This window comes from Hakea prostrata, chromosome 1, assembly GCF_041222555.1.
Source record: "Hakea prostrata isolate BN-2017 chromosome 1, UWA_Hpros_2, whole genome shotgun sequence".
Classification (NCBI taxonomy): Eukaryota; Viridiplantae; Streptophyta; class Magnoliopsida; order Proteales; family Proteaceae; genus Hakea; species Hakea prostrata.
In genome coordinates this window covers 26903595-26929278 of record NC_142600.1, presented here as the reverse complement: position 1 = coordinate 26929278, position 25684 = coordinate 26903595, and the positions used below count along the sequence as shown (strand labels likewise).

General features: G+C 37.3%; 1 protein-coding gene across 1 annotated transcript; it reads left to right on the top strand.

Moving 5' to 3' along the window:
• The first annotated feature begins 5074 nt into the window (after positions 1-5074).
• On the top strand, positions 5075-16369 carry QQT2 (P-loop containing nucleoside triphosphate hydrolases superfamily protein). The gene is made up of 7 exons (XM_089137484.1): positions 5075-5183; positions 5995-6106; positions 6222-6336; positions 6444-6670; positions 7116-7406; positions 15491-15696; positions 15811-16369. The coding sequence occupies exons 2-7, from the start codon at positions 6032-6034 to the stop codon at positions 16091-16093; spliced, it is 1197 nt and encodes a 398-aa protein (XP_088993610.1). The 5' UTR covers positions 5075-5183; positions 5995-6031; the 3' UTR covers positions 16094-16369.
• The last annotated feature ends 9315 nt before the right edge of the window (positions 16370-25684 follow it).

Genomic DNA, 25684 nt, shown 5'->3' with positions numbered 1-25684 from the left:
CTTCACCCATGTCCTTCATATCAAATACGGAGGACAACCATTTCTTAATGGTTTCCAATAGCTCCTTGCTATTGCTAGCCATAAGTATGTCATCTACGTATAGTGTCGTAATGACATAATTATTATCGATCTCTTGGTGTAAACACAAGTGGTCTTCCTCAAGCATGGAAAAACCATTTTCCATCATAGCTTGGTGGAAGCGCACATTCCACTGTCTAGATGCTTGCTTTAAGCCATATATGGACTTCTTAAGCTTGCACACTTTGCGCTCAAGTCCATGTGCTTCAAAGCCTTGAGGTTGATCCATATAGATCTCTTCCTCAAGTTCTCCATTGAGAAAAGTAGTTTTTACATCCATCTGATAAAGGTCTAAGTCCAACTGAGCAACAATGGCTAGTATGAGGCGAATTGAGGCAAACCTAACCACAGGGGAAAAAGTTTCCTCATAATCAACGCCCTCTCGTTGGGTGTAGCCCTTAGCCACTAAACGAGCCTTGAATCTTTTAATAGATCCATCCGCCTTTCTTTTGATCTTGAGAACCCACTTGTTCCCAATCGCCTTTCGGCTCGGCGGCAAGTCAACCAAGTCCCAGACATGATTAACTTTCATCGACTCCAACTCTTCCTTTATTGCTTTTAACCATTCCTTTGAGCTTGACCCCGCAAGAGCTTCCTGCACGCTCTTTGGTTCATGCTCATCGACTGAAATCATCTCACAGTTGATCTCTTCAGGAGTTACCATGTAGGCTTCATCCTCTATTTCGAAACGTCGACGAGGAACTAGCCCGCGCCCACTACGGCGCAAGTGCATGTCGATTGCTCACCGTCTAAGGTAGCTATCACATCTGCACTCCCACTCCCACTAGGATCTTCCGGATGAACCCCGGGTTCATTATCCGGAATCCGAATCCCCGGAGTGACAAGACCACTATCTTGTATCTCAAAGAATTCCGATGATTCTTTGTTAACTCCCGAAAGAGATGGAAAATCATTCTCCAAGAATGTTGCATCCCTAGACTCAAGTTCCGTTCTCCTCTCACTCTCATCTAGTCCAATGAAGACATGGCCCTTTGAGGGTTCGGAATATCTCACAAAGATACACTTTCTTCCTCTCGGGTCCAAGCTTTCCACATTGGTGAGAAGTAGAGTGAACATATGCCGCACATCCCCATGCGCGCAAGTAACTCAAATCCGCTTCCTTCCGGTCCACAACTCATATGGTGTGGAAGGAACCGATTTGGTTGGAACTCGTTGAGGATATAGGCCGCAGTCAAGCAAAGCATCTCCCCAATAAGAGATGGGTAGATTTGCTCTGCGCCATCATGGATCTCACCATGTCTAGCAAGGTTCTATTCCTCCTCTCAAAGAACCCCATTTTGTTGTGGAGTCCCCGGAATAGTAAGTTGTCTAGATATCCCCTTTTCATCACATAACCCTTTGAACATATCGGAGAGATACTCTCTACCTCTATCCGTTCTAAGAGTTTTAATCATTTTATCTAACCGATTCTCAACCAAGCTCATGAATTTCTTAAAACATTCCGGAGCTTCCGACTTATGAGAAATTAGATAAATGTGACCATACCTTGTATAGTCATCTATGAATGTGATGAAATATGACTGTCCTTTTCTAGTATGCACATTCATGGGTCCACACACATCTGAATGGATAAGTTCTAAAGGAAGAGAGGCTCTCAAAGCCCTTTTAAATGGTTTTCTAGTTGCTTTTCCCCGCTAGACATGATTCACAGATTGGCAAATCAGGATAGTGAACCTTGGCCTAAGAGACCTTATCTTGCCAACCTGTTCATCCTATCTAAACCAATATGTCTTAGTCTAGCATGCCACAAATTAGAAACAATACACACAATATCTTGGCAAACAAAAGCACTACTAGAATTAAATGAATAATCAATTGTATCCAATACAATGAAACCATTCAAAGAAAACCATAACCATAAACCGTATCACCCGTGATACAAAACCAAAGAATTGTTTTCAAATACAACTCTAAAACCATGTCTCATAAACCACTCTTGTTTCTGTTCCCACCTCTATTACTTTGCCTAGACCACCGAGGTTGAGCTCTCTCCTTCTTGCGCTTGAAGGTTGCACCCTTACGAGTGCTTGCTTCAAAGCAGCAACTATTTCAATGTGAGGGACATCGGCCAACATCCGATCCTCCTCTAGCTCAAGGTGCTTGGCAGCTTGATCAAATGTCTTGACCTCATCAACATGAGTCAAGAAGATCTTCATATGCTCCCAAGACTTAGGCAATGACCTAATGAATGTAGAGACTTGCTCCTCATCAATCTTTAGGCGCCCACATTCGCTCAACTCACTAATCATGTTGGACATGATGGTTATATGCTGCCTCATGGTGTGACCCTGGCGCATCTTATAACCGTCAAAGGTGAGTCCAAGCTGGCAGCCTCTTGTGGTGGAAGTCCCTCCATACTGGAACTTCACAGCCTCCCACAAAGACTTTGCAGTCCTATGCTTCTCAAATCGAAGCATCAGGTCATCCTTCATGGAGCTCAGGATTGTAATCTTGGCTACCCGGTCTTTCCTCTTCCAGGCATTGTAAAGCTCAAGGTTCCTGCTATACCGTGCAAAGTGGTACCTTCCTCGTGGTGGGGACATGGTCTAGTTTACGGTTTCCAAGCATGTTCTATTCTTCTAGGAGATATTGCACCTTTCGGTGCCAAAGGTCATAATACCTCTCATTCGGTTTATCTCCTTTCGCAGGTTAGCAACAATACTCTTGGTAGCAGCCATTTATTCTAGAGACATTACATACTAGGATGAGTTCAACTATTCTAGCATAAAACACAACTCAAGCAACAACAAATCACACTAGCATAGTCAACCTATGGGATAAGCATTTAAACCAAAAGAGATGCTAACAAACATTTAATCAAATTCTCATGCAAACCCACATAGACTTATACACTAGTTTCATTCTGTGCAAGAAACATGATTGATAGACCCAAAATAAAATAATAGTTTTATTAAAATAAAACATGCAATCATGTTAAAGCTATGAGGTGGTTCACACAGAACACTTCTACCTCATTAGCTCCCACTAGGCCCCAATAGGCCCTCAATGCCCAAATATCACACAGATTGTCGGGCCATTAGTGTCCAAAGAGTTAGAAACACATTCTGAACTCGGACGAGACCAATATTCAAAAAAAATCCATCTCCCGACGACGGATCGCCCCGCTTCCGTCTGCTTTTTATGCCTAGACGGATGACCGTCGCCCAGACGGAAATTCCGTCAGATGGAAATTCCGTCTGGCATTCAGTCCACTGGACGGATGACCGCCTCCCAGCACGGAAATTCCGTCCGGGTCACCGTGGACCACTCTGATAATAGACGGACGACCGTCTAGTCCACAGTGACCAAAAAACGGCGATTTTTCAATTTTTCTTGAACGAAATTTTTTCAAAAAAAAACGGTAAAACACGTTTTTTCACTCAAAAATCATCCAAAAACACATGAAAAAAATCCAACAATAAATTTTAAACAAAAAATTATCATCATGGATTATCAATTCATGCAAATCTTCATTAGGGAAATTCACAAGGATCTCCCACTCGGATCCGAATCAAAATTAAAGGTTTCCAAAAACCCTATCAATTCTCCCATGGGTTTCGTATTAAACCCTTGATCCTCCCATTGGATCCATACAATAAAATTAAACAATGGGGAGGAACAATAAACGTGGGAACCAATGGCTCTGATGCCAATGTTGGTAATACATCAAAAGTAATTCAATTCAATTAATTGATGGGGAAAAAATTCCTTACCTGGATTCGCTTTCCCTTACTTGAAGTATTCGCAGCGGAAGTCTAGATCCACGTTTTCGTTCCACCACCAAAGATTTACCGGCTAGATTCCACAATCACAGGGAAAGGGAATAATATCCACAACCCAAATGCCGTGGATTAATGGAATGAAGATCAAATACTAGGAAAGAAGAATTTCTAAGCCTGCGATTCTAAGAGAGAGGGAGAGAGAGATGGAGCCGCCATTTTTCTCGAGAGATTCGCTCGTGCGAATGAATCACACTCTTTCACTCACTCAATCATTCTTTTTAAATTATTTAAAAAATTTTTTTTTCCCCCCCCCAAAAATTATTTTCAATTTTCCTCTTCGCCTTTTTTTTTTTTTTTTTAATTAATAAATTCAAACAATATATATATATATATATATATATATATATATATATATATATATATATATATATATATACCATAAAAAAGAATCAACTTCTAACTTCTTCATTACCAATAGACTAGAGTGTGGATCATCTCCCTTGACAGCTTTACAACTACAAATTGAGGGAGGGCCCACAAGTAAAAAATAAGAAAACATTTAAAAAAAAATTCCATCACTTAATTATGTGGGCCCGATCCCCTTTAATTTGTGGTTAATAGTTGTCAGGTGAGACAATCCCGAGAGGTGGCTCAGTTGGCAATGACCAACGTTTCCACATAAGAGGTCAAAGTTCAAATCTCCTTAGGGTCAACGGCAAAGCCCCACCTATATTAATTATATAAAAAAGCGCCTTGAGGATGTAGTCGTGCTGCACGCAAGCTGGCTCGGATGAACCTCATTCCAAAAAAAAAAACAATCCAAACTAATCCTATGGTAGTGCAGGGGAATTTGGGAGGGGGAGGGGGGTTGGTGGTTTCTCAAGAGGTGAGGTGGAGGAGATAAAATGTAGAGGCCTTTTTTATTTTTATTTTTTTTTTGGTTAGAAAAACGCCTTCTTTTCCAGCTTTGTATTTGTTTTGGTTTCATTTTTTTTTTGGGGTTTGCCTACCCCGGTTTATTAACCGGTGGTTCAACCCTCGCACACCTGGCTGTGGTGGGTGAGTCTCCGGAATTTAAACCTTGCTTAAGCGTACCAAGCTACTTATCACTTGGACCAACCCCGTTGGTTTTGGTTTCGGTTTCATCTTCTGGAACTATTTTTTTATGCTTTTCATTTATTATTTATAATTTATATGACTGATACAATATATAAGTTTATAACTGACCCAAGCATAAACGTTTTTGGCGTTCGCCGCGAGGAATCTCTCCCTCTCTCTCTCTTTCTCTGTCGCGCTCTTAGAGTTGAAACCTTGTACTGCTACCCTTCTCCCCAAAGTTACAGGACTGCAGTGGCTACTAAGGTGAGTCTCCACTCTCTATCGAAAGGTACTGAGTCCATTCATCTTCTACTTCTCTATTCCTTGCGGGTTGCAGCGCCTCTTTTCGCTTCCCAGTTGATTGTAGCGCCTCTTTTCACTTTCCTGTTGATTGCAGCGGACCCTTGCTCGATTTTTAGCATTTATGCCACTCACTTGCCTTGTTGACTATGTTTCAATGATCTTATGGGAGTTTGGGCATGTATGTGAAATGCAATCCAGTATGAGAACAAATAAGACCCAGAACAGAACCTTCGATTTTAATAATTTCCTTTGGTCTTCTGCTACTTCTCATCAGACTGGGTTAAATTCAAAACCGTGTACGTATGCGTTATCGCGTGTTTGTTGTTCATAAATGTTAGAGAAACTAACCATTTGAAGCTATTAATGGTTATATAGAAGGAAAAACAGTATGATTAGGGCTGTTGATTTTGGGAATTCATTTCTTGATAGAGGAGCAATGCGGAGGTGAAAATTGATTGGGGTTGTTAACTTTGTTAGTGGGTGGTGCCACTTCCTTGCAGGTGTTTAGTGTGGATTTTGATACTTCAGAAGATTGAGCCGCCCAGCTACCCTCCTTTCTACCTCTCTATCCTTTCTTGCTTTGCTAGTTATGCTGTTTAGATTATCAGTGTCTCGCAGTCTCGTTTATATTTTTTCTTTTGTTGCTTGAAGCAGTTGTGGTTCTCTCTTTTGTTTGGTTTGGGTAAATTTCAGTTTAAAACTGTGAAATTTCTTCTTTTTCATTTATTGGTGATTTTGGACCTCGAGAAGAGTACTGACTATGTGGTATTAGTCCTGTGAAATTTTAGGGTTTGTGAACTCTGGAAGCAATGGATGTTGGTGCTTCAAATTCGGTAGGAGCAGTTCCAATGCAAATGGACCTTGACGAATCGACAAGCAAAACTGTACCCACTTCCACCTTAGCACTAAATTTCCCATTGTTGAAATTTTTTCTTCTGTGTTTGTATCGTGCCAATGCGGGCTTACTTATGTGTGTTTTATGGTCGATTAATTTTGAAGTCTAAGGGCAAAGAGAAATCAGATCTCACAAAGTCAATGGAGAAACTAAATATTGAAAATCCTTCACCTGAGTTCAAGAGGAAACCAGTTATTATCCTAGTGGTTGGGATGGCAGGTACCTGTTCGACATCTCTCTTCTTGTTTTGCTTCTAAATGGAGCTATAACGTTTGGCTTTTCTTTGCAATGTATGGAAGTTAATCTAGTCTTCTGGTTTGCAACAGGAAGTGGAAAAACGACATTCCTTAACAGATTGGTTGTAGAAACCCAAGCCTCAAATATCCGTGGTTACGTCATTAACCTTGACCCAGCTGTTATGACCCTTCCTTATGGTGCCAACATTGATATAAGAGATACTGTTCGATATAAGGAAGTCATGAAGCAGTTCAATCTGGGTCCTAATGGGGGGATACTGACATCACTTAATTTGTTTGCCACAAAGTTTGATGAGGTTTGTACTAGGGTTTAGTTTCTCCTTGGTCTTGTTCTTACTTTACTAGTTCAGGATGGTTATACCACATATGATGTCCAAACTCTGGAGTGCATGTACCATAAATGTCTGTTTCTTGGCTTCCTCTTCAAAGGTTTTGTGATCTATTTAGTGTGGGCCCACATTTGGAATCTCTCAAGCCTCTCAATAGGTTCATGTGAATGGACAATTGGAAGTTTTTTGAATTTTATATTTCTGTGGTTGGTAACTAGGTTATGTTGGATGAACTAAAACACATTGGCATGATGGTAAGAAATGTTGGATCACAACACATTTGTGTGTGGGTGGCCCCCGGGGGGGGGAGGGTGTTCAAGTCTGGTTTTTTATTTTTCTCAAGATTATTTGTATATTTTATCTATATATGTATATATATGTTAAATCTTTTTGATGCATCTGTGATTTGCAGGTCATATCAGTCATTGAGAAGAGAGCAGACGAGCTTGATTATGTTCTTGTGGACACTCCAGGGCAGATAGAGATATTTACATGGTCAGCTTCAGGAGCAATAATTACTGAAGCGTTTGCTTCAACTTTCCCTACAGTAATTACATATATAGTTGATACACCTCGTTCAACAAGACCTGTTACTTTCATGAGCAATATGCTATATGCATGTAGTATTCTGTACAAGACACGATTGCCTCTAGTTTTGGCTTTCAATAAGACTGACGTGGCTAAACATCAGTTTGCTTTGGAGGTATATTTTCTTGCACTTTTCAATGTATTGAGTGTTGATTAATTATATACAGGCCATTGCTACTGGTTGTGGCGTTGACAAGCATTTGTGTTTCTTTGGTTCTAAAATCTGTATTCCTTGTCATTTAGGTTTATGTTTACCTCATCCATTACTTTCACAGCTAAAGTTGTCAGGGCTGTGACTCAATTATTGCACATCAGGATCTCCTTATGTGAAGCACTGATGTGTCAATGGCTTGGTGATCTACTAATTAGAAACAGATAATATTTGTTTTTTTTTGTATTATTTTGTTTTTGGCTTCATGTGTTGACAGCAATAGAAACTGCTTACATGCAATATAAGATATGACATTAGAAACTGAACGCTGCCACCAGCAAAGAAACTAGACTATTAGTGTGCTGTAGCGTTTTAGTGGCTGAAAGTTCAAATCCACCTGAAAATGTTACCAGGTTCTAATGTCACTATGAAAAATCTGCGGTGACAAATGCTAAAGTCTTATCAATTTAGGCAGGTCATGCCTAGGCATCCAACTTGCTGGTAGCTGTGGATTTAATGCATAGTCAGTGTGTTCATGCCTCAAAATGCCATGATGATACTTTTCTTACACCATTACACACAGAAGCACTCATCTGGAAACCAAAAGTTGAATCTAGTTGTTGAACTTAGTGTGGTTAGTTGTAGTAGTTTGGATTGAGCAAATTATGATGGCAATTGTAGCATGCATAGTTTAATTCTCTTACTCGAAAACATTTCCTCTTGCTTTTATATCTTAATGAATGCATATCTATATACTATTCTTTTTCTTTTTCCCTATGAGATTTTCCCATTATACATTTGAAGAACCTAAAGAATACCCATTCTGATCTTCATTCTAAATAATTTGGTTCATGGCATTTGTTCAGTTCTATTTTTTGTTGGTTATTTTGAGATTTACCTTTAGTTTTATGTCTGATGTGGATTATTAAGAAAGCTAATAATTTGTAGTGTAGGAGAATTTTGTGAATGTGTAGAAATTAGTTAATTTGACATGCCTCGTGTCTGAGTAAAACCTCCATAAGGTGGTTGAATCTCGGAAGTCTTCACCCTGGACTCTTGATTATGGTTGACATGATGGCCTTGACTTGGATTGTTGCACACGAGCTTCTTTGGTTGTTTTACCACCTAATCCGAGAGTCCTCTTTTATATTGGAAGATTGCTTTTTTCCTTTTGCCCTGTCACTTCTGCAAGATTCTGTTTTGGTTTTTATTCACTGCTGAGACCTCTTTTCATTGTCTATGTTTGTTACAACTGAAAGTACTTTACAGGATTATCTAATGGTGGAAAGGGCTGATTAGACGTTACATAGAATTTTAGGATTGTTCATGGTGAGAACTTACTCACAAAATAACACGACATAGATTAATGGTGATAGATATGTGTTTCAAATGTTGAATAAGAGGAAATGTGAAATTAAATGCCCTAAAACCTGATGGCAGAACCTAAAAGGAGAAAACTGGAAGAGATTGGAGATATTACTCATATATTAGTTGTACCAGGACGGTGGATCTTCAATGAAGATGCTACTATAGTTGGGAATGAGATGGCTACATATATAGTTGTATTAAGAATATTGCTGAATGAGTCTTAGGCAAATCTAAAGTAAAGCAATTTTCATCTTGGGAGGCGTAGAGTATGTTTGGAAGCCAAGAATTGAAAGTACATTGTAAGACAAAAACCATGATGACAAAATGATTGTTATGTGTCTCCCCAAGTTCAATTTTTTTCTTAATTTTTTATTTTCCTTTCTTGGCTCCGAATGTAGCATTAGTGGTGGGATGCTGAAGTTTTAGCAGCTATTAGGGCTAAGTGATACAGGTAAGGAGCTAAAGAAGTACTCTGCTGGAAAAAAGAGGGCTGGCGAGCCCCACTGGTGTAGCTCTTGGCTAGAAGAGCCTACCAGTCATTGGGCTTGTTTTGGTCCATCTATGGGCTTATTAGTTTAGTTATTTAAGTTTTAATTAGTGTTCTACCTAAATGATACTGTTTTAATTCGGGTAGAACTTGTCTTGCCTATTCATAATAGAATGGACTTTATTATTTTCTATATAAACCTTTGTAGAGCTGAATCTCCACATGTTGAAATGAATTAAAGATTGTGGCTGCTGCAATTGGTGCAGATATTTCAATTAAGGGTTTAATTTGTTGGAAACATAGGTGTTGGGCATCTGATCCCTTGGGTGTTTTCTTTGTAGAGTCACTTTATTCAGTGTAAAATATGGTAGAAAGTAGTGAAAATGGAATAGACCTTGTTTGTTTACTTGCAATCCTATTCTTAATATTTGTTGTACTTCACAGTTCACATTGATTTGCTGGCTACCCAAAGCATTCTAATATTCAGTTTTTATTTATTTTCAGTTTTCTATTCTTCGTGTCTGTATCTGCATCCTCTATATAAGTTCATGAGAGGCTAATAGCCTTGTTCATGAATCATATCAACACGATTGAGAAGATATAAAACATAGCTTTGTGCTTTCTCTGGATGAATATGGTTAAAGTCCAAAACACAATAGGAGGCTGTAGGTGAGTCCGGTCAGACAGACTGCTTGATGCAGTTAAGAATGTCCAAAGGGTCAATTTAGCTTTGAAATCTTAATTTATGAGGAGTATTGGATGCGCTACCCAGCTCATTCTCTTATAGAGAGGGGTTTATTGACCTGAAGTAAGGCCCAGGGGTGGAGAAGTGGTCCCATGGATGCTAAAAAAGTGATGTGGGATAGCTCCCTTGACTCTTTAATCTGCTTGTCATTGAGCTTCAGCAGCTTGTGCCCATTCATTCCCTCATACAACTGTTCCTTCTCTTAGTCAACGTATATCCTCGTCCGAAAACTCGAAGATTCAGATACTACGGATTCCAATCTCTAATCCTCTTTGAATTCTTTCCCAAATCCCTCGTTTGCCAAATTAACCTAAATTCACCAGTTCGTTTTTCTTTCTTTCTTTCTTTCTCTTTTTTTTTTTTTTTTTTTTTTTTTTTGTGATTTTAGTTCTCCACCAAATTGTTCCGGACTTCTCTTGTTTTCTGTCTACTGCTGGTAGGGTTTACCCAAAGGGACTAAGTAGAGTATCCGGTGGTCTTCCTAAGCGGCTGGGGGGGGGGGACAGGGAGTTTAGCAGAACTGAGTTAGGGTCGACTGGGAGAGGGCAGAGAGATGAGGAGAGAAGAGTAAAGGGGATGATCAGCGGAATCTCATTGTGGAGGCAGGTGTCGGAGAGGAAGAAGGGAGAACAGATGTAGCGGCATAAATGGTTTGGTTGGTTGGTCCATTTGAGGGCGTGAAGACCTCTGGCATATTTATTGAAGGCATGCTTTGTTTTGGCTGTGGTACTTTAGAACCTGTGATGTAACCCCAAATCAAGGGCTAGGGGTAATTTGGCAATTTCTGTGGATTCTTAGGGTTGCCCAGGATTTCTAGGAAAAGGGGAAGGATGTCTTAAGGTTTTAGGATACTCTTCCAGCTCTAAAACTCTACCGTAGAAGGTGGTTCAGATCTGATTTTTAGAACTAGGTTTTATGGAATAAAATTCTGCAGAATTTCTTAGAGAAGAAGACAAAGTGCAGAATTTAGAACTGAGAAAACAAGGCCTAATTCAGAAATTAGTTGCAGGTTTAAGTCCAAAAGTGTGGGCCGACCTAAAAGGAGAAGAAAGGTAAGTTAGGAGGGCTGGGATTTGAAAACTGCAGAGGAGGGAATCCTGAAGGGGGCCTGGGGTAGCAGGAGGGGTTTAAGGGTTTGCGGGTGGTATGACAGAGGGGGAAAGGGGCTGGGAGGGTTGTGCGGAAGCAAGGGAGGGGCTGGGTATGGGTGTGTTGGCGTAGGGGAGATGGGGAGGTGGTGGGGAACTTCTGTACTTGTAAAGTGAGGCTTGCTGGAATTGCTGCCTGAATACTTGAAGAAGAAGAAGAAAATGAATTAATTCACTGTTACCCAGCTGCAGGTCACTCACTTGGGATCCCATGACTTCTGGGATTGTCAATTCTTCAAACTGAAATTTTATTCATCAAACAAGCTGAGTGCTTACTAGACTCGATTGGTATTTATAGAAAGGAACTAGACTCCTACTTGACTCTTCTAAGAAAACCAACTTACTTCAATTACTTGCTGAACAAGGACTCAAATAACTAACTTCCAAATAAAGACAAACTCGAAAAGATAAGAACCCTTCGGTTTAGGAATTTATCACCACAAACTTCCACTCAAACTAAAACTCTCAAATAACTTTTAAACTGGGACTCCTAATAACAAAGAAAACATAGAAAGGACTCTAGAAAAATAACTGGATTTATTCCAGCTACTTAGGACTCGATCCAGGGGTGGAAAATGACCAAATTACCCTTTTATTTGTTCGGCCCCTGGGCGTGCCTCAAAATGTGGGTGGGTCTGGGCCATCCGTCGGCCCTTCTTGGGCTGTCCTCTGCTGGATACATCAACCTGGTTCAATAAGATTTGTTTCTCCTGCTGCTGTTGTTGCAGTTGGTTCAAGTCTTCTTCAGGATGAAAAATAGAAGCTAAGATGAAGAAGATCTCGTTGGTAATAAATGGGGGTATTTTTGCCAGAAAGATTAGTAAACTAACTTTTATCATCCCAGGCTGACATTGTGTCCTTAGTTGGTCATATTTGCGTACCACGAGGACCTGAATGTGATTTTCTGGATTGACTCTGACTTAATTCAAACCGCAATGGGTCCAGCTGAAAATTTCCCTCTTTTTTACCAGTGATTAGTGATAGTGATCAACCCTTGCTGTTATTTACCTCTGAAATCCTCTAGCAGTTCCCACGTTTTGAGTTAATATTCCAGTTTAACTTAATAATAACCGCAGGCTAGGTTGATCTACTGATCAGTTTCAGCCTGTGTTTTGGGTTTTTGGAGGTTACCTAAGGCTAAGAGTGGAACATGAGCAAAGTTTTGTGTACCCAAGGTCTTATTTCTTTTCTACTTAAAATTATCCTATTTTTTGAATATTTGTTGATTTCAGATCTAATATTTCTAGATTTGTTTTTAGAAATTTACCATCTGATTAGTTTCAACCTTTGGGATTAGTGTTAGTTTACTGAAAGGATACTTTATCCACATTTGAACTTATTCTGTTGGTTTGATTAGATTTTGTTTTGGGTTTTTGTATTTCCTGGTCCTCAGATTCAGATCTCATTGTTATTTAAGTTACATTAAATCTAACCATTAATTCAGTCACACCTTTTGAAGAGACCCTGTTCTCTATATTTGGGATTGATCTCCTGGAATTTGACTCTCATATGATAGTTGAATTTTTCTGTTAATTGTTGGGTTGATTAATTGGGGTGGGTCACTTGGGATCTTGTCTAGGAGGTAATTCTCTCAATTATCCCCCCTTCTTTTCTCTCTCTGTCTCTCTCTCCACTAAATCACTAAAACAAAGCATATAAATTTGATAGAGGGTAATTTTCAGCACCACCCCCTTGAGGTATCCAATTTATCAGTCAGACCCCCTATTGCTAACACTCTTAGTATTCTGTTAGCTTTTATTTATAGATCCAATATTACCCTACATTGAACATGTAATGACTTAAATAACCTCCCCTCACATCAGCCCTTCACACCCCTCAACCCTCCCAACCATCCATCCTACTGGAAATCACCCACCACCAGCCCCTGCTTGCCGGGAATCACCCACACACGCAAGCACGCACACAATTTGGAGGGCTGCCAAGGTAACCGTATCTAAACCTTAAGTCAAAACCTTTGCATCTGTCAGTTTCAGTCACTGATGTTTGTTTCTGCTGACCAAATTTGCCAGCACATTTGTGGTGGAGAAGGACATGGGGTGACCAGACAAAATTGGAATCAGCAGCTATGATTCTGCTAAAGGCGTCTGTCTGATCCATACATTCTCCATTAATGCCTAATATTTCTCAGTCGAAAGAATCGTCTGTTAGATTGCAGAAAGAGATTGTAACAATTAATTATGCAATAGCAGTAGATACATGCAAAAGATCTCTTTCCAATGCACTACTTCAAAGACAAAAATGAAATTCATAGCCAAAAAATTCAGAGTAATAAAAAAACCCACCCAGGTGTTTTCAGGATTTCCCTTTTATCTACTCACCTGTTGCGCTCGTTTCCCTTCTCCTTCCAGACAAATGGATTGCAAGTAAAATGGGATTCATAAACTATTATAGATTGGAAAAATCACAGCTCGTTTTCAACCTTTACATCATCTAGTCGTTTATAAAAGAGCAGTTAAATGCCTTTACCTTGGCCAGAGGAATTGGAACAAAAATGGGAAGGGCGACACACCAGTCTATGTAACTGCAAAATAATCCATGAAAGACTCTTCTTCTTCTCTTCCTCCTTTGAAATTCAGACGAACATGTCATCTGTGCTCAAATTACAATATCCACTTTCTTATGGCATTCATTTTTCAACTTTGGTGGTTGGGGTCTTACACGGTGGGTCGCTTTTGCCATGAGATGTAAAATCTCTCCAAGTAAGTGGCGGATTGGGGGCCGGTGCTGATAGCGGTTGTGCTGTTTTTTTGATGGTTTTATCGGTGTGGGCTGGAAATGGGTGGTAATCGGTGGATGCAAGGGGTTTAGTGATGAAGATGGGGTTTTGCCATTAGGGGTATTGTTGTCTTTTAAAAAAGTTAACTTGCTTGCATCAGCATTTTACTGTGATTTCTAATAACAGGGGGTGTGACTGATTAATTGAATACCTCAGGGGGTGACCTTACTTTTATGGAAAACCTCAGGGGGTGGTGCTGAAAATTACCCTTTGATAGAAATGAAGCTAAAAGGATAGTAGGAAATGCACGACTAAGACATGATATATACTAACAATTGAGCATCTTTCTTCTTCTTCTTCTTCCTTTTTTTTTGGGGGGGGGGGGGGGGGGTGGGGGAGGGAGGATATCTATAAATCTGCACAGGATGGTAGAGATTTCAACCATATGAAATGCAATATATTGAAAAAGATAATGTATTTAAAATGGTGAGGAGATCAATGAGAGATGGAAAAAAACTAATTGTATGACTAGGATAAAGCAACACCAAGCAATAGTGTTTAGAATGTTGTTAGTGTCAACACCCATCAAGAAACCACAAACCTTCAGATGTATAAGGAAAGGTAGGGTGTCTTTAGTAAAGGGAGCTTTAAAGAAGAAGAAAATGGGTAATGCAATTAGATACATTTTAAATTATTTAGCCGAAATGTAATACAACATTTTTAATTCTACCAAAATGTAGCACAAAACTTGGATACAGCTTTTCTTTTTGTTTGTTTGTTTCTTCTTCTTCTTTTTTTATTTTTTTACTTTTTTATTTTTTTATTAATATTAATTTTCTTGCCCCTTTCCCCAGAGGAAAGTAATTTGAATCTTGTTCAATAGTACATTTGCCTTCTGCAAATGGCAGTACCCCTATATTTTGGATGATTTCTTGTCCAGTCACTTATGCTTTTTTTGTGGTATAAAAAAATAATCTGAATAGATGTAACTACAAATTGATCTTCCAGAAAGACTTGTGATGCTTATCAAGTAAAAACTACATTTCTACTGATAAACTCTTGTAGTTTTTGATCTTTTATATTCTACTAATGTTAGAAGGAACTGAGTTATAAATGTATTGTGGGTTTAAAACTGAAATCATAAGACATTTTATTCAGATTGAAAGAACTAAAAGATCTCGGAGCAGACCTAATTATCCATAGAAAACGTCTTGAGGGAAGACAACATTTATCTAGTAACTTATATCATATGACTTTGGATACATCTGATTGGAGAGCAAGGATCCATGTAGCCTACCCCATTTAGTTGGGACTCGGCTATGTTGTTGACTAGACTGAAACTGATGTCTGTGCATGAAGAAGTATATTTGCACAAAACTTTGTTTCTTCCCTTAAAGTAAGAAGTGATTTGCATTGTCATTCCTAATTTGTCTCTGAAATTGTGCATGTGCATGGATGGACTATAGCCCCTATTGTGGAAGTGTAATTTTATGTGAAATTATTTTCTTCCAATAAGGTTTCTACTGTGGGATTGAACTGATATATCAATATTTTTGAGAGCAGTGGATGGAAGATTTTGAGGTGTTTCATGCTGCCTTGGAATCTGACAATTCATACACGTCAAGTCTAACAAGGAGTCTGTCACTTGCCCTGGATGAGTTCTACAAGAATCTCCGGTCTGTTGGAGTGTCTGCTACTAGTGGTGAGGGAATGAAGGCCTTCTTCAATGTAATTGAAGCTTGTGCTAATGAGTATATGGATACGTATAGGTATAACTGTACTTGAGGATTCATTCTTCTCTTCTACTTTTTTATTTGATCAGGAAGATGAATTTGAGTGACATTAAGTTTTTGCTTCACTTGTAATTGTTTTTGAATGCTTAGGGCTGATCTTGATAAGAGACGGGCAGAGAAGCAACGTTTGGAGGAGGAGCGTATGCAAGATAACATGGCAAAATTGAGGAAGGACATGGAGGAATCCCGTGGAGAAACTGTGGTGCTGAGCACTGGTTTGAAGGACAAGGGCAAGATGGAGGAAGATGAAGAGGATGAAGCAGAAGATGAAGATGAAGATGATTATGAAAGGGTTTCGGAGGAGGATGATGAGGATGACGATGGAAGAACAGATGAGGATGAAGATGAAGAGGTTGGCAAGTTTTCCTTTTAATTGTCTGACTTTTTGCTGGACATTGTTTCTATATACCAGTTTGTGCAAAATCAACTCTGAGTAGTGACTTTAGCTGAGCTACTAGAATTCACAGCATGCATAGTATGTAATTAACACAATTTTGTGAATACCAGCTTTGCTTTGGAGAAAATTCCATGTTAATGATTAACTAATTCCAGACAAGCTTTTGAGCAAACATGGTTTTTAGTATTTGAACAGAATGCAGTTTCCATATGTACACACTGTTTTATTGGTTAGCAGAGTTTTCATTTAGTATACACCTCTGCCTTCTTTTCTATGTATAAATTATACAAGGACCACTTTCTGGGTTTGCTTATAGCAAGCTCTTCTATCTTTATTTTCAACCTCACCCTAGATACCTGGTCTCTTCTACTATTCTTGCCTCTCTCTGATAATGTAAGTTGAGGGTTGGAGTACCCTGCCCAAGAAGCTTGAAGCAATCACAGAAACAAGCCATGCAGTGTTTGTGCCACTGTCGAGTTATTAAGAAGAGGATTTCCTCTGTACTGCCTTTGTTTCCTTTGTTATTTTACTGGTTCTGAAACAGCAGAACATGATTCCTCCATTGACAACACAGATGGCCTGCAAATTTCAACAAAATAAGAAGCAACTGAACTCCACCCACCAGAAGAGAGACCAAATTTAGTAACTAAATTTAAAATAGCAAGAGCCAAGATCAAATTAGAACAAGAATTAGAATCAGAAACCAAGCCTTTGCATGATACTAGATTTTTCCTTTTCTCTTTTCCGCCCTACAAATTTTGCAAAATAGTAGAATTCCTACTGACTGGTTCATTTTGGTGTCATTTTGATTGAAACCATACACTTCTCAAGGTAAAACGTTCACCGTTTTCACAGCAGATATTGAGAAAACTTGGGTTTTATATGTCGTTTGTATGGTTGACTATCATATTCTTGATTCTTTGTAATAAATCATGTTTAGAATTTGATAATTTATTGTCTAGTAATCCTCTTAGTGCACATTTTTCAGTTATTACGTGATTTTTGTGTTTTAATAGGTATCAGAATGCTCAGGTTGTGGCCAAAAAATTAAGACAAGTAATATAATGATTGGTGGATCACAATTATAGTTTGAGGTTAATTTGATTATTTAAGCGTAAAAATTTTCAGTAGAAGCCACCACCAATTGAAATTTCATGGTTTTTGTGAAATATTTTGATTTCAAGTTGGAAATCAAAATTTGACCCATAATCATTATTGAATACCCATCATTCAATATCTTAAAATTCCTTGTTTCTAATCATCACACATCTTAAAGTTTCTTGTTTCTAGCTCAAAGTCAAAATAATAATTTAGCGAATTATTTTGGTGTCAAAAAGATTTAGCTATTTTCTGAGTAATGACAAAATTTTCTTCACCGAGAGGATGGTAATTCGATTTGATTCATTTTGAAGTGGTTTATGACCTATTTGGTAACTCATCGAAAACAGGTTTTAGGCTCTTTTTGGTATCAATTATCATTGTTAATTATGAGAAATTTTCATTATTTTAAATTGTTTGGCATCTATTCTTAATTTTATTTTTATTTAAAATAATAGAAAAACCTCTAAAATCCATAATGAACTTTTTATCCATTATGGATTATAATGAGAATTTCATTATTTTCATTTGTGTGTTTACTTAAAGTTTTATAAGGAAGATGAGGGTCAAATAGACAATGAAACATTTTTTTTCCTTTTTTTCTCCTTGTTTCTTCATTTTTTAACTTTTTTTTATCTTAACCCAACTTATTTCATTTCTACCTATTTTTCACGACTAGGAAAATGTTTTTTTTTTTTTGGGTCGCCTTCTCTGTGGCAAGGAAAGTAAGCAATGGTGAAAAAATAACATCTTGTTTCACCATAGGGGGTCATGAACATGAACAACATTTGTATTATTTTACCCATACTAAGGAAAATGGTGGCAAGGAAAGTAAACAATGGTGAAAAAATAACATCTTTCTGATTCGACCCATGTATGCAGCTCCATAGCAACCAACAAACTTTTATTCAAATCCAGGAACCTCATAACTATGAAGTCTAAGCGAGAAATGCTATGATGGCACAAATAGCAAATTCGAATCTGCTAAGGGAATATCTCCTTGCCTACAACCAATATCACATTACTTTTCACAACTCTACATCTTTCCCTGAGTAATGACTCTTGGCAATCACTTGTATCTAATAATGGAAGTTTTACAGCCAAGTTGACAACAAAAGAGCTGTTAAAACAGAGAATTCATGGTAGAAATACTTCTGGAAGTTGCCCCTATACCCTAAATTCAAAACCTTCTTTTGGCGACTCTCACTAGAAGGACTTCCAATCAACACAATACTTGCACAACGGACAACATCACATCCCAAATGTGCTCTCTGCAAAAATGATGTAGAGTCATCTTGGCACATCTTCATTTCTTGTGAATGGACCAAAAGAATTTGGGCTGCAGGCCCCCTAGGACTGCATATGGATGAATTTACGCAATAGTCCTTTTTACAATTATGGACCACTTTTCTAACACTTTCTACCATTGATAAGACATCAAAACAATGGTTAATCTCTGTGTTTATAATCACATGTTATTGTGTATGGCAGGAGAGAAACCAAAAACTTTTCAATAATCATACTCCCAACCCTTTAAAAGTCATACAATGCATCTCCTATTTTCACCAAATGCCAAAAAAGAACCATTGAGCCACCCATAACCAATGATGACACAATGGATGTAATGACCACCCTCACTTGTTTTTGTCAAAATATGTGCTTCACCAATAAATTTCACTCTCCCATTTTACTATGTGTAGGGGTACCTAACCCACAACTAAACTATACAGGATGGAGTGTGGGTTTATTTTGGGGAGGACAGTTGTAATATTAGCACGGGAAGCTTAGAAAGTAGTGACATCATCAAAACTATTATTACTTGACTTTGTACAGAAATAGATCAAGCCCACTTTGCTCAAGTCAAATTGGCAAACATCTGGTGCAATTGGCAAGAAATAGTGGACTTTCTTCGACATCCGAAGCACAATCAATGGCCTATTGCTCATGTCTTTATTTTGACACATCTAGCTTCTTATACAAACCATATAGATATTAGTGCTTTTTCGAACCTCAACTTGCAATTGTGGTTCACTACCTTAACCTATAGATCCTTAATAGCTCTAAAGAATGCTTGGACTATAATAGTCTTTATATATATATATATAATGGAACTCTATTCTTTGAACCAGAAGATTTTCAACCTTCTGCTATCTCCATCATTGGACCTTTTTTTTTTTTTTTTTTTTTTTTTTTTTTTTTTTTTTTTCCAAAAAAAAATTTTTTTTTTTATTTTTACAGGGGGTGGGGCGGGGGAAACCACCCATAATTTTTTTTTTTTTTTTTTGTGGTTTATTTCCCCCCCCCCCGGAGACCCCCATATTTATTTTTAGTTTTTTTTTTCACGGGGGGTGTTTTTTTTTATTTGGAGGGGGGGGGGAAATTTTTTTTTTTTTTTTTTGGGTGGGTGCCCTCCCGGTTTTTTTTTTCCCCCCATCCCAAAAGAGAAAAGGGAAAAAACCTTGCGCCTTTGCTCTGTTTTTTCCGGTGGCAGATATTAAGGTCCTATTATTAATTCTCATTCGCTTGCTTATCTGACATGTTAACATAATGAGACATTGTAAGCATGTTTTAATGAAATTCAATAATCTTTTTCAATTCTTGAAAGGTTGAAAAACGTAGTTTTGTGTAGCATTAAAGGGACACTTAGTCGGTAATGACCGATACCTCTAAAGGAAGAGGTCAAGGATTTGAATCTCATTGTAGTATATAGGATAGTCATCATCCTCTAATATAAAGCTACTAATTCCTAAAAAATAAATAATTTTTTTTTTTGTAGAATAAGTCTCTAGGTCATTGGTTTGATTGCTTTTGTAGGTTTACGGTGACCACGGAGTTACATAGACCAAGTCATAGGTCATATTAGAGTTGAATGAGAGTTGTTAAAAATTTTCCGAGAATAGTAAAGACTATTAAATACAAGTATGCAACCTAATGGTATAGAAAATAAAATTTAGGACCACAAATTTCTTTAGTGGTGATGGCATGATTTGGATATATAGCACTCGTGTGATATTTAGTTTACATGTTAAATTTCAATTCAAATGATCTTTTTGTTACTTTGAACGAAGAAAATAAATATGCTAGCTTTGTAAATGTCTTATCGTTGTTTTCTGTGTTCTTTTTGCTTCAAATAAGTATCACATAGGATACTACAATAACCAGCCTTTTCGTTATTATCAAATAATAACAACATGCAAGTCCTTTTCCAAGTTAATTAGTAGTTAATCTACATAAATAGAGTAAAACACATGATTTTTTCACTAAGAAATGCAATGCCTATTATTATCCATTGAGTAATCCTTCAATAGTTATTAAGGGCATGATTGATTGATGTTCTTTTTCCCTAAAACATCATTTGTATGATATGCAATTTTTTTTTTTTTTGGGTTATTAACATAAAGACCCATGTGTGAAATATTTGTGCCACTATAAACAAAAATTACTCTTTTGTTTTTTTAAATTCGAATCTTCGATTGTACTCTCCTTGTGCCTTTTTGTTATCGTAAGGTACTTAAGGAAGAAACTTAATTTCACTACAAAAATAGTAGATTAGAGATAAACAACACTTCAAAATATGTAATGGAAAAATATACAAAGAGCTCTAAATCTCTAATCCATGCTTTTAGGCAAGGTGTGAAATCTTGCTCGTGATATCCGAAATCCAGTGCATCTCGTTACTTTTCTTCTCTTATCTCTTTCTTAGAGTAGCTGAGTGGCAACTTGCATGTGGAGGTTTCTAGGTGCGGTCTTTTTTTTTTTTTTTTGTTACACTAAACGGGGTCAATGACCCAAGAAGAGCACTAAGAACATCAAAAAATACGATCCGCCATGAGAATCTCCTCCAAAGTTGAGGGAGCATTTTGAATGAACATCAAAGAATACTTAGGACTAAATGTCATTTTAGACATCCAATCGACAACCTTATTTGCGTCACGTCCCACGTGACAACACTTAATGCAATCCACACCATCAAGCACCAAACCAATCTCATCTATTAGTCTGTCAAATCTATCCCGATCCACACACCCAGAGCCCAAAAGATTCACAGCCTTCAAGGAGTTCGACTCCAAATGAAGAAGCATGAAACTCATTTCCTTAGCCACAAATAGGCCAACCCAAATATGTCCAAGTATGCTACATAGCTAGGCTTGACTTTTGAACTCATGAGGAAGTGTGAAACTTCCTCAACCATCTCATCTCTTGCTGCATTAAATTAAAAATCCTTATCTTCTGCTCATACATGCACTCATACTACTTCAAGACTTACCTCTTGTGGAACGTGGAAGTCTCTATGGGTTAGCAATTGGCTACTAGGGGTGCAAGTTTGGCCCGCCTACCCGCCCGCCGATACTTCTAATTTGCCCAACTTACAAACCTGCCTCGTTCTCTCCCCCCGTCCCGTTTTTGCCCGTTTTGCCCGTCTTGCCTTGTTTTGCCCCCCCCTCTTGCCCTACCCCTTGCCCTCCGCTTTGCCTCCCTCCTCCCTTTTCTGCTCGCCCTCCCCCCTTGTTTTGTTCTTTTTGAGATCTTGCCTGTCTTTTCTATCTTTTTGTGTTTTAATTATAACCTCTTCCTGTATGCTCTTTTGTTTTGGCCCCGTCCCCCTTTTTGCTCTTCTTATATTTTGCGATGATCATATCTCTTCTGTTTTTCCTCTTTATACTCTTGTATTCTTGATTTTGTATTTAGTCACTTTGTCATATTACTATTTCCTTTTTATATTATTTTTGGTATTTTTATTTTTCCAACAAAGTCATTTTTAGATCAATAAAATATGGATTTTGTTTTTTGACTAAGGCGAGATAATATATTATAATAATAAAAACTATTACATAAGATTAATATCTAACAAATCTATACCCTAACTTCTCATCATATATCTCAAATCTCGATATTTCTTATTTATATGGCTATGTTTCTATAACTATACATCATTTTTTTAACTATGAAATACTTTTTGTTTGTTGAATACTAAATTATTGTCGATTTACTTGTTAACAGGTTTTGAATATGATTTTTTTGTATTGATAAGATATCAATTTATTGACGTTGTGAATGAAACATACCTACCTACGGCTTATTCTTGACTTTGGATAAATTTTCATTTATCGATTCCTTTTGATTATGAATCTGATGTCTCTAAGTTTACAAAGAGTTTGTGTGACATTCTCTATATTGACTTGACTTTCAAATATGCCTAAATTTAATTACAATTCTTCTCTCTACTTATTCTATTTCATGAATAATTTTAACTCTTCTGCTGGAGAAAACCGGAACGTGGGTATTAGTTAAATACATATTGAATATAAGTTTTGGATTATTTGTCCATCTTTAATATTTTATTTTCAATTGAGTTTGAATTTAGTATTTAATTACTTTAATATGTATTTTAATTACTATCCCTTCATTTGATATTTACGACCAAGATATGGCCATTAGCTGGGACAAGGCCTTGGGCCTTCGGCGTGGGCCTCGCTTGGGCGGCCGGGCCGGCGCCTTGGGACACTCCCTTGGGCGGCGGCGGCCCCATCGGCCAATCGGGCCAATCGGCTATCGGGCCCCTCCCGCCCCCCAATTAGGGCCAATTAGGCGGAATGGGCTTGGCTGCCTCGAGGGCTTAGGGCCGGGACAATTTTGCCCACTAGGGCCGCGGGAATGGGCTCAAATTATCCATATAGGGCTGGGCTTGGGATTGCAAAAGCCCGGCCCATCCCGGCCCAGTTGCAGCCCTATTGGCTACCCAAAAGGCTATTGGCCATGAGTTGCCGTATGGTGCATGAATTGTTTTCGGATTATGGTGCAGCTACATTGTTTTCAAGCAAGTATTCAAGGTTGTTGGCGCCCATTGTGGAATACAATTGAATGGTGTCTCCTGCAGCCCTATCAAAGTGATTCCATTGAAGATTAAGAGCTTCTTCTTTACAAGTCTGCAACTTCTTCTTCTTTGCAAGTTTGCAACTCATTCTAAATAGCCGATTTTTACCACCAACAATTTGTTCACAACTCAAGAATGGAAGTTGAAGAAGTAGACAAAGGTTCAACCAAAAGAAAGAGATATCGGGCAAAGTTTCGGTGATTTTCGCCAATATTTCGCCTGTTCATCGCAAAATCGGTGATTTTTTAGTGATTTTTTTAAAATATCGTTTTCAGACCCTTATTTATTTTGCTAAGTGTCAAATCAAGCGAAATTTGCCAAAAGGTTTTTCCATGCTTTGAGGCAGGAAGCATTATACAATTAACCTTCATAATATCCCAACTTAAATAATAAAAAGGCATTTATTGTATATTGAGTTGACCATGTAGGTGGGTGCGTTTTTAGCACATTAGTAACCTGGGGTGGAGCCAGAATTAAACATTAGGGGTCGAATAATGAATCTAGATCATCTTTCCGTCGGCGAGCACTAATATCTTTTTACCATATATATTATGTGGACCAATGTGGTCCCACCTCTGAATTATTTTATTATAAATGTGGGGTCCACATTAAAAAGTTAGGTAAATTAATAGGAGGACTAAAATATAGATAATGCTAATGGTGGATTAGTAAAGCGGTTAAAAGCCCATCTTCCCACGGGGAGGTCTTAGGTTCGCATCCATCCGGCGGCACCTATATTAGTAATATTCTCCCCACCCTATATATAAACTCTTTAAAAAAAAAAAAAAAAAAAAAAACACAATTATAAATAAATAAATTGAAATAAAGTATAGGGGCTAAAATTGTGGGAGAAAAACTTTAAAAAATCATGAAAGGAAAATGTGAGAAAGAAATTGTAGGAAAAAAGATAGAGTTGAAGTTTATTAACTAACTATGGGAAAGATAGTCAATTTCCATAAATTAAATAAAAGAAAAATTCAATGATTATGATTACATCTAACTAATAAAATTTAAAATTTATTTTACCAAAAAAAAAATACTTAAAATTTAAATTGCTAATTAGTAGGAATCGAAAGTTTAGGGATTCAAAAATAAAATTAAATGATTATGATAAAATTGACGGTTGAAATTCTAAACGAGATTTAAATTTTAGGAGAAAGTTTGGGGATTAAAAAAAAAAATCAATGATTATAATTAGATGTGATAAAATTAATGGTTGAGTTTTAATGAGATTTAAATTGTTATTAGTAGAATTTAAATTTTAGGACAAAGAAAAAACAATGAAATTAAAAAATAAAAATCAATTATGCTTTCTAAAAAGAATACTAGAAAAATTATGAGGGAGAGGAATAATATGAAAAAAAGAGAGTGACTACCTGATAATTGTATAGAAGATTTAAGAAAACACCAATATCTATTAACTACTCCAGTGTTTTGTGAGACGTGTGGGAAAAAAAAAGAGAGAGAAAAATAGGAATAAAAGAGGAGATTTAGGAGAGAATACATAGGAAGAAATTCATGGATCGTAAATTAGTTTTTAATTATGATTTAACTTTTTATTCCTTAAAACTAAGGGTTTAATAAGTAACTATAGATAATGATTAAGAATGACATCTATATCAATCATCATTATCTTAAACTTTTATTTTAATTTGGGGGGGGGGCAAATAGTGGTATTTTATATGTGATTGGTGCCTTCGCCAGTGGAGGTAGCCTCTTGTTATAGGAATTTTTTTTTCCAGTAATGTTGTTATAGGACTAAAATGAAAGAATTTTGATATTTGGTTTTGAATGCTCAAGACTTCACATTAGCTTGAGTATTATATTTATAGTGTAATCAATTACATGAATGAAAGTTGAGATATACAGGAAAACAAACTCAAACAGAATATCAACTCTTAAATAACCAAGTGAAATATAATTCAACCTCTAACTAAAGAATTTGTTTTCACTCAAACTTTAATTTATTATAAAATTTTTATAAGACGTTTTTTTTTTTTTTTTTGATAATTTTAATATATGACTAAAGTCTTTAGAGGTCCGTTGTTCAATCTTTCATTTTCTCCACACTTTCTCCCTCTCCCATCGCATCTTGTAAGGGCTTGTGCCTTGTGGAGCCCAATCACGATGATTGGGAACTAATTGGTAAAAAATTACATTTTTTTTTTTTTTGGTAAAGATTGGTAAAAAATTACGCACAACAAAGAAGAGGAAAAGTACAAGAAGCTTTTAAACGTGTGAGCCATAAGCCCATAACCATCCGATACTATAATCTATATGCAGAGACAACGCACGAAAGACAAACATAGATTTCCTTGGAAGCAATTTAATGATCACGTGCCCTGGTGGGATCTCAATTCTCAAGCCATAAAATGATTGATTATAATAATTAAATTATGGGCATTTTGTGATAATATAAGATAATAAATATTTAAAATAGGTACCCGCCACTGTCATTAAAAAATTGACAGAATGCTCTCTCTCTGGGGAAGTGCCATCGCTTTCCCTGGTTCCACGTGTCTATCTTTCTTATAAAATTACTCTCTTGCCCTTAAAGATGAAAGAAAAGATTGATAAATTAGGTGATTTAGAAC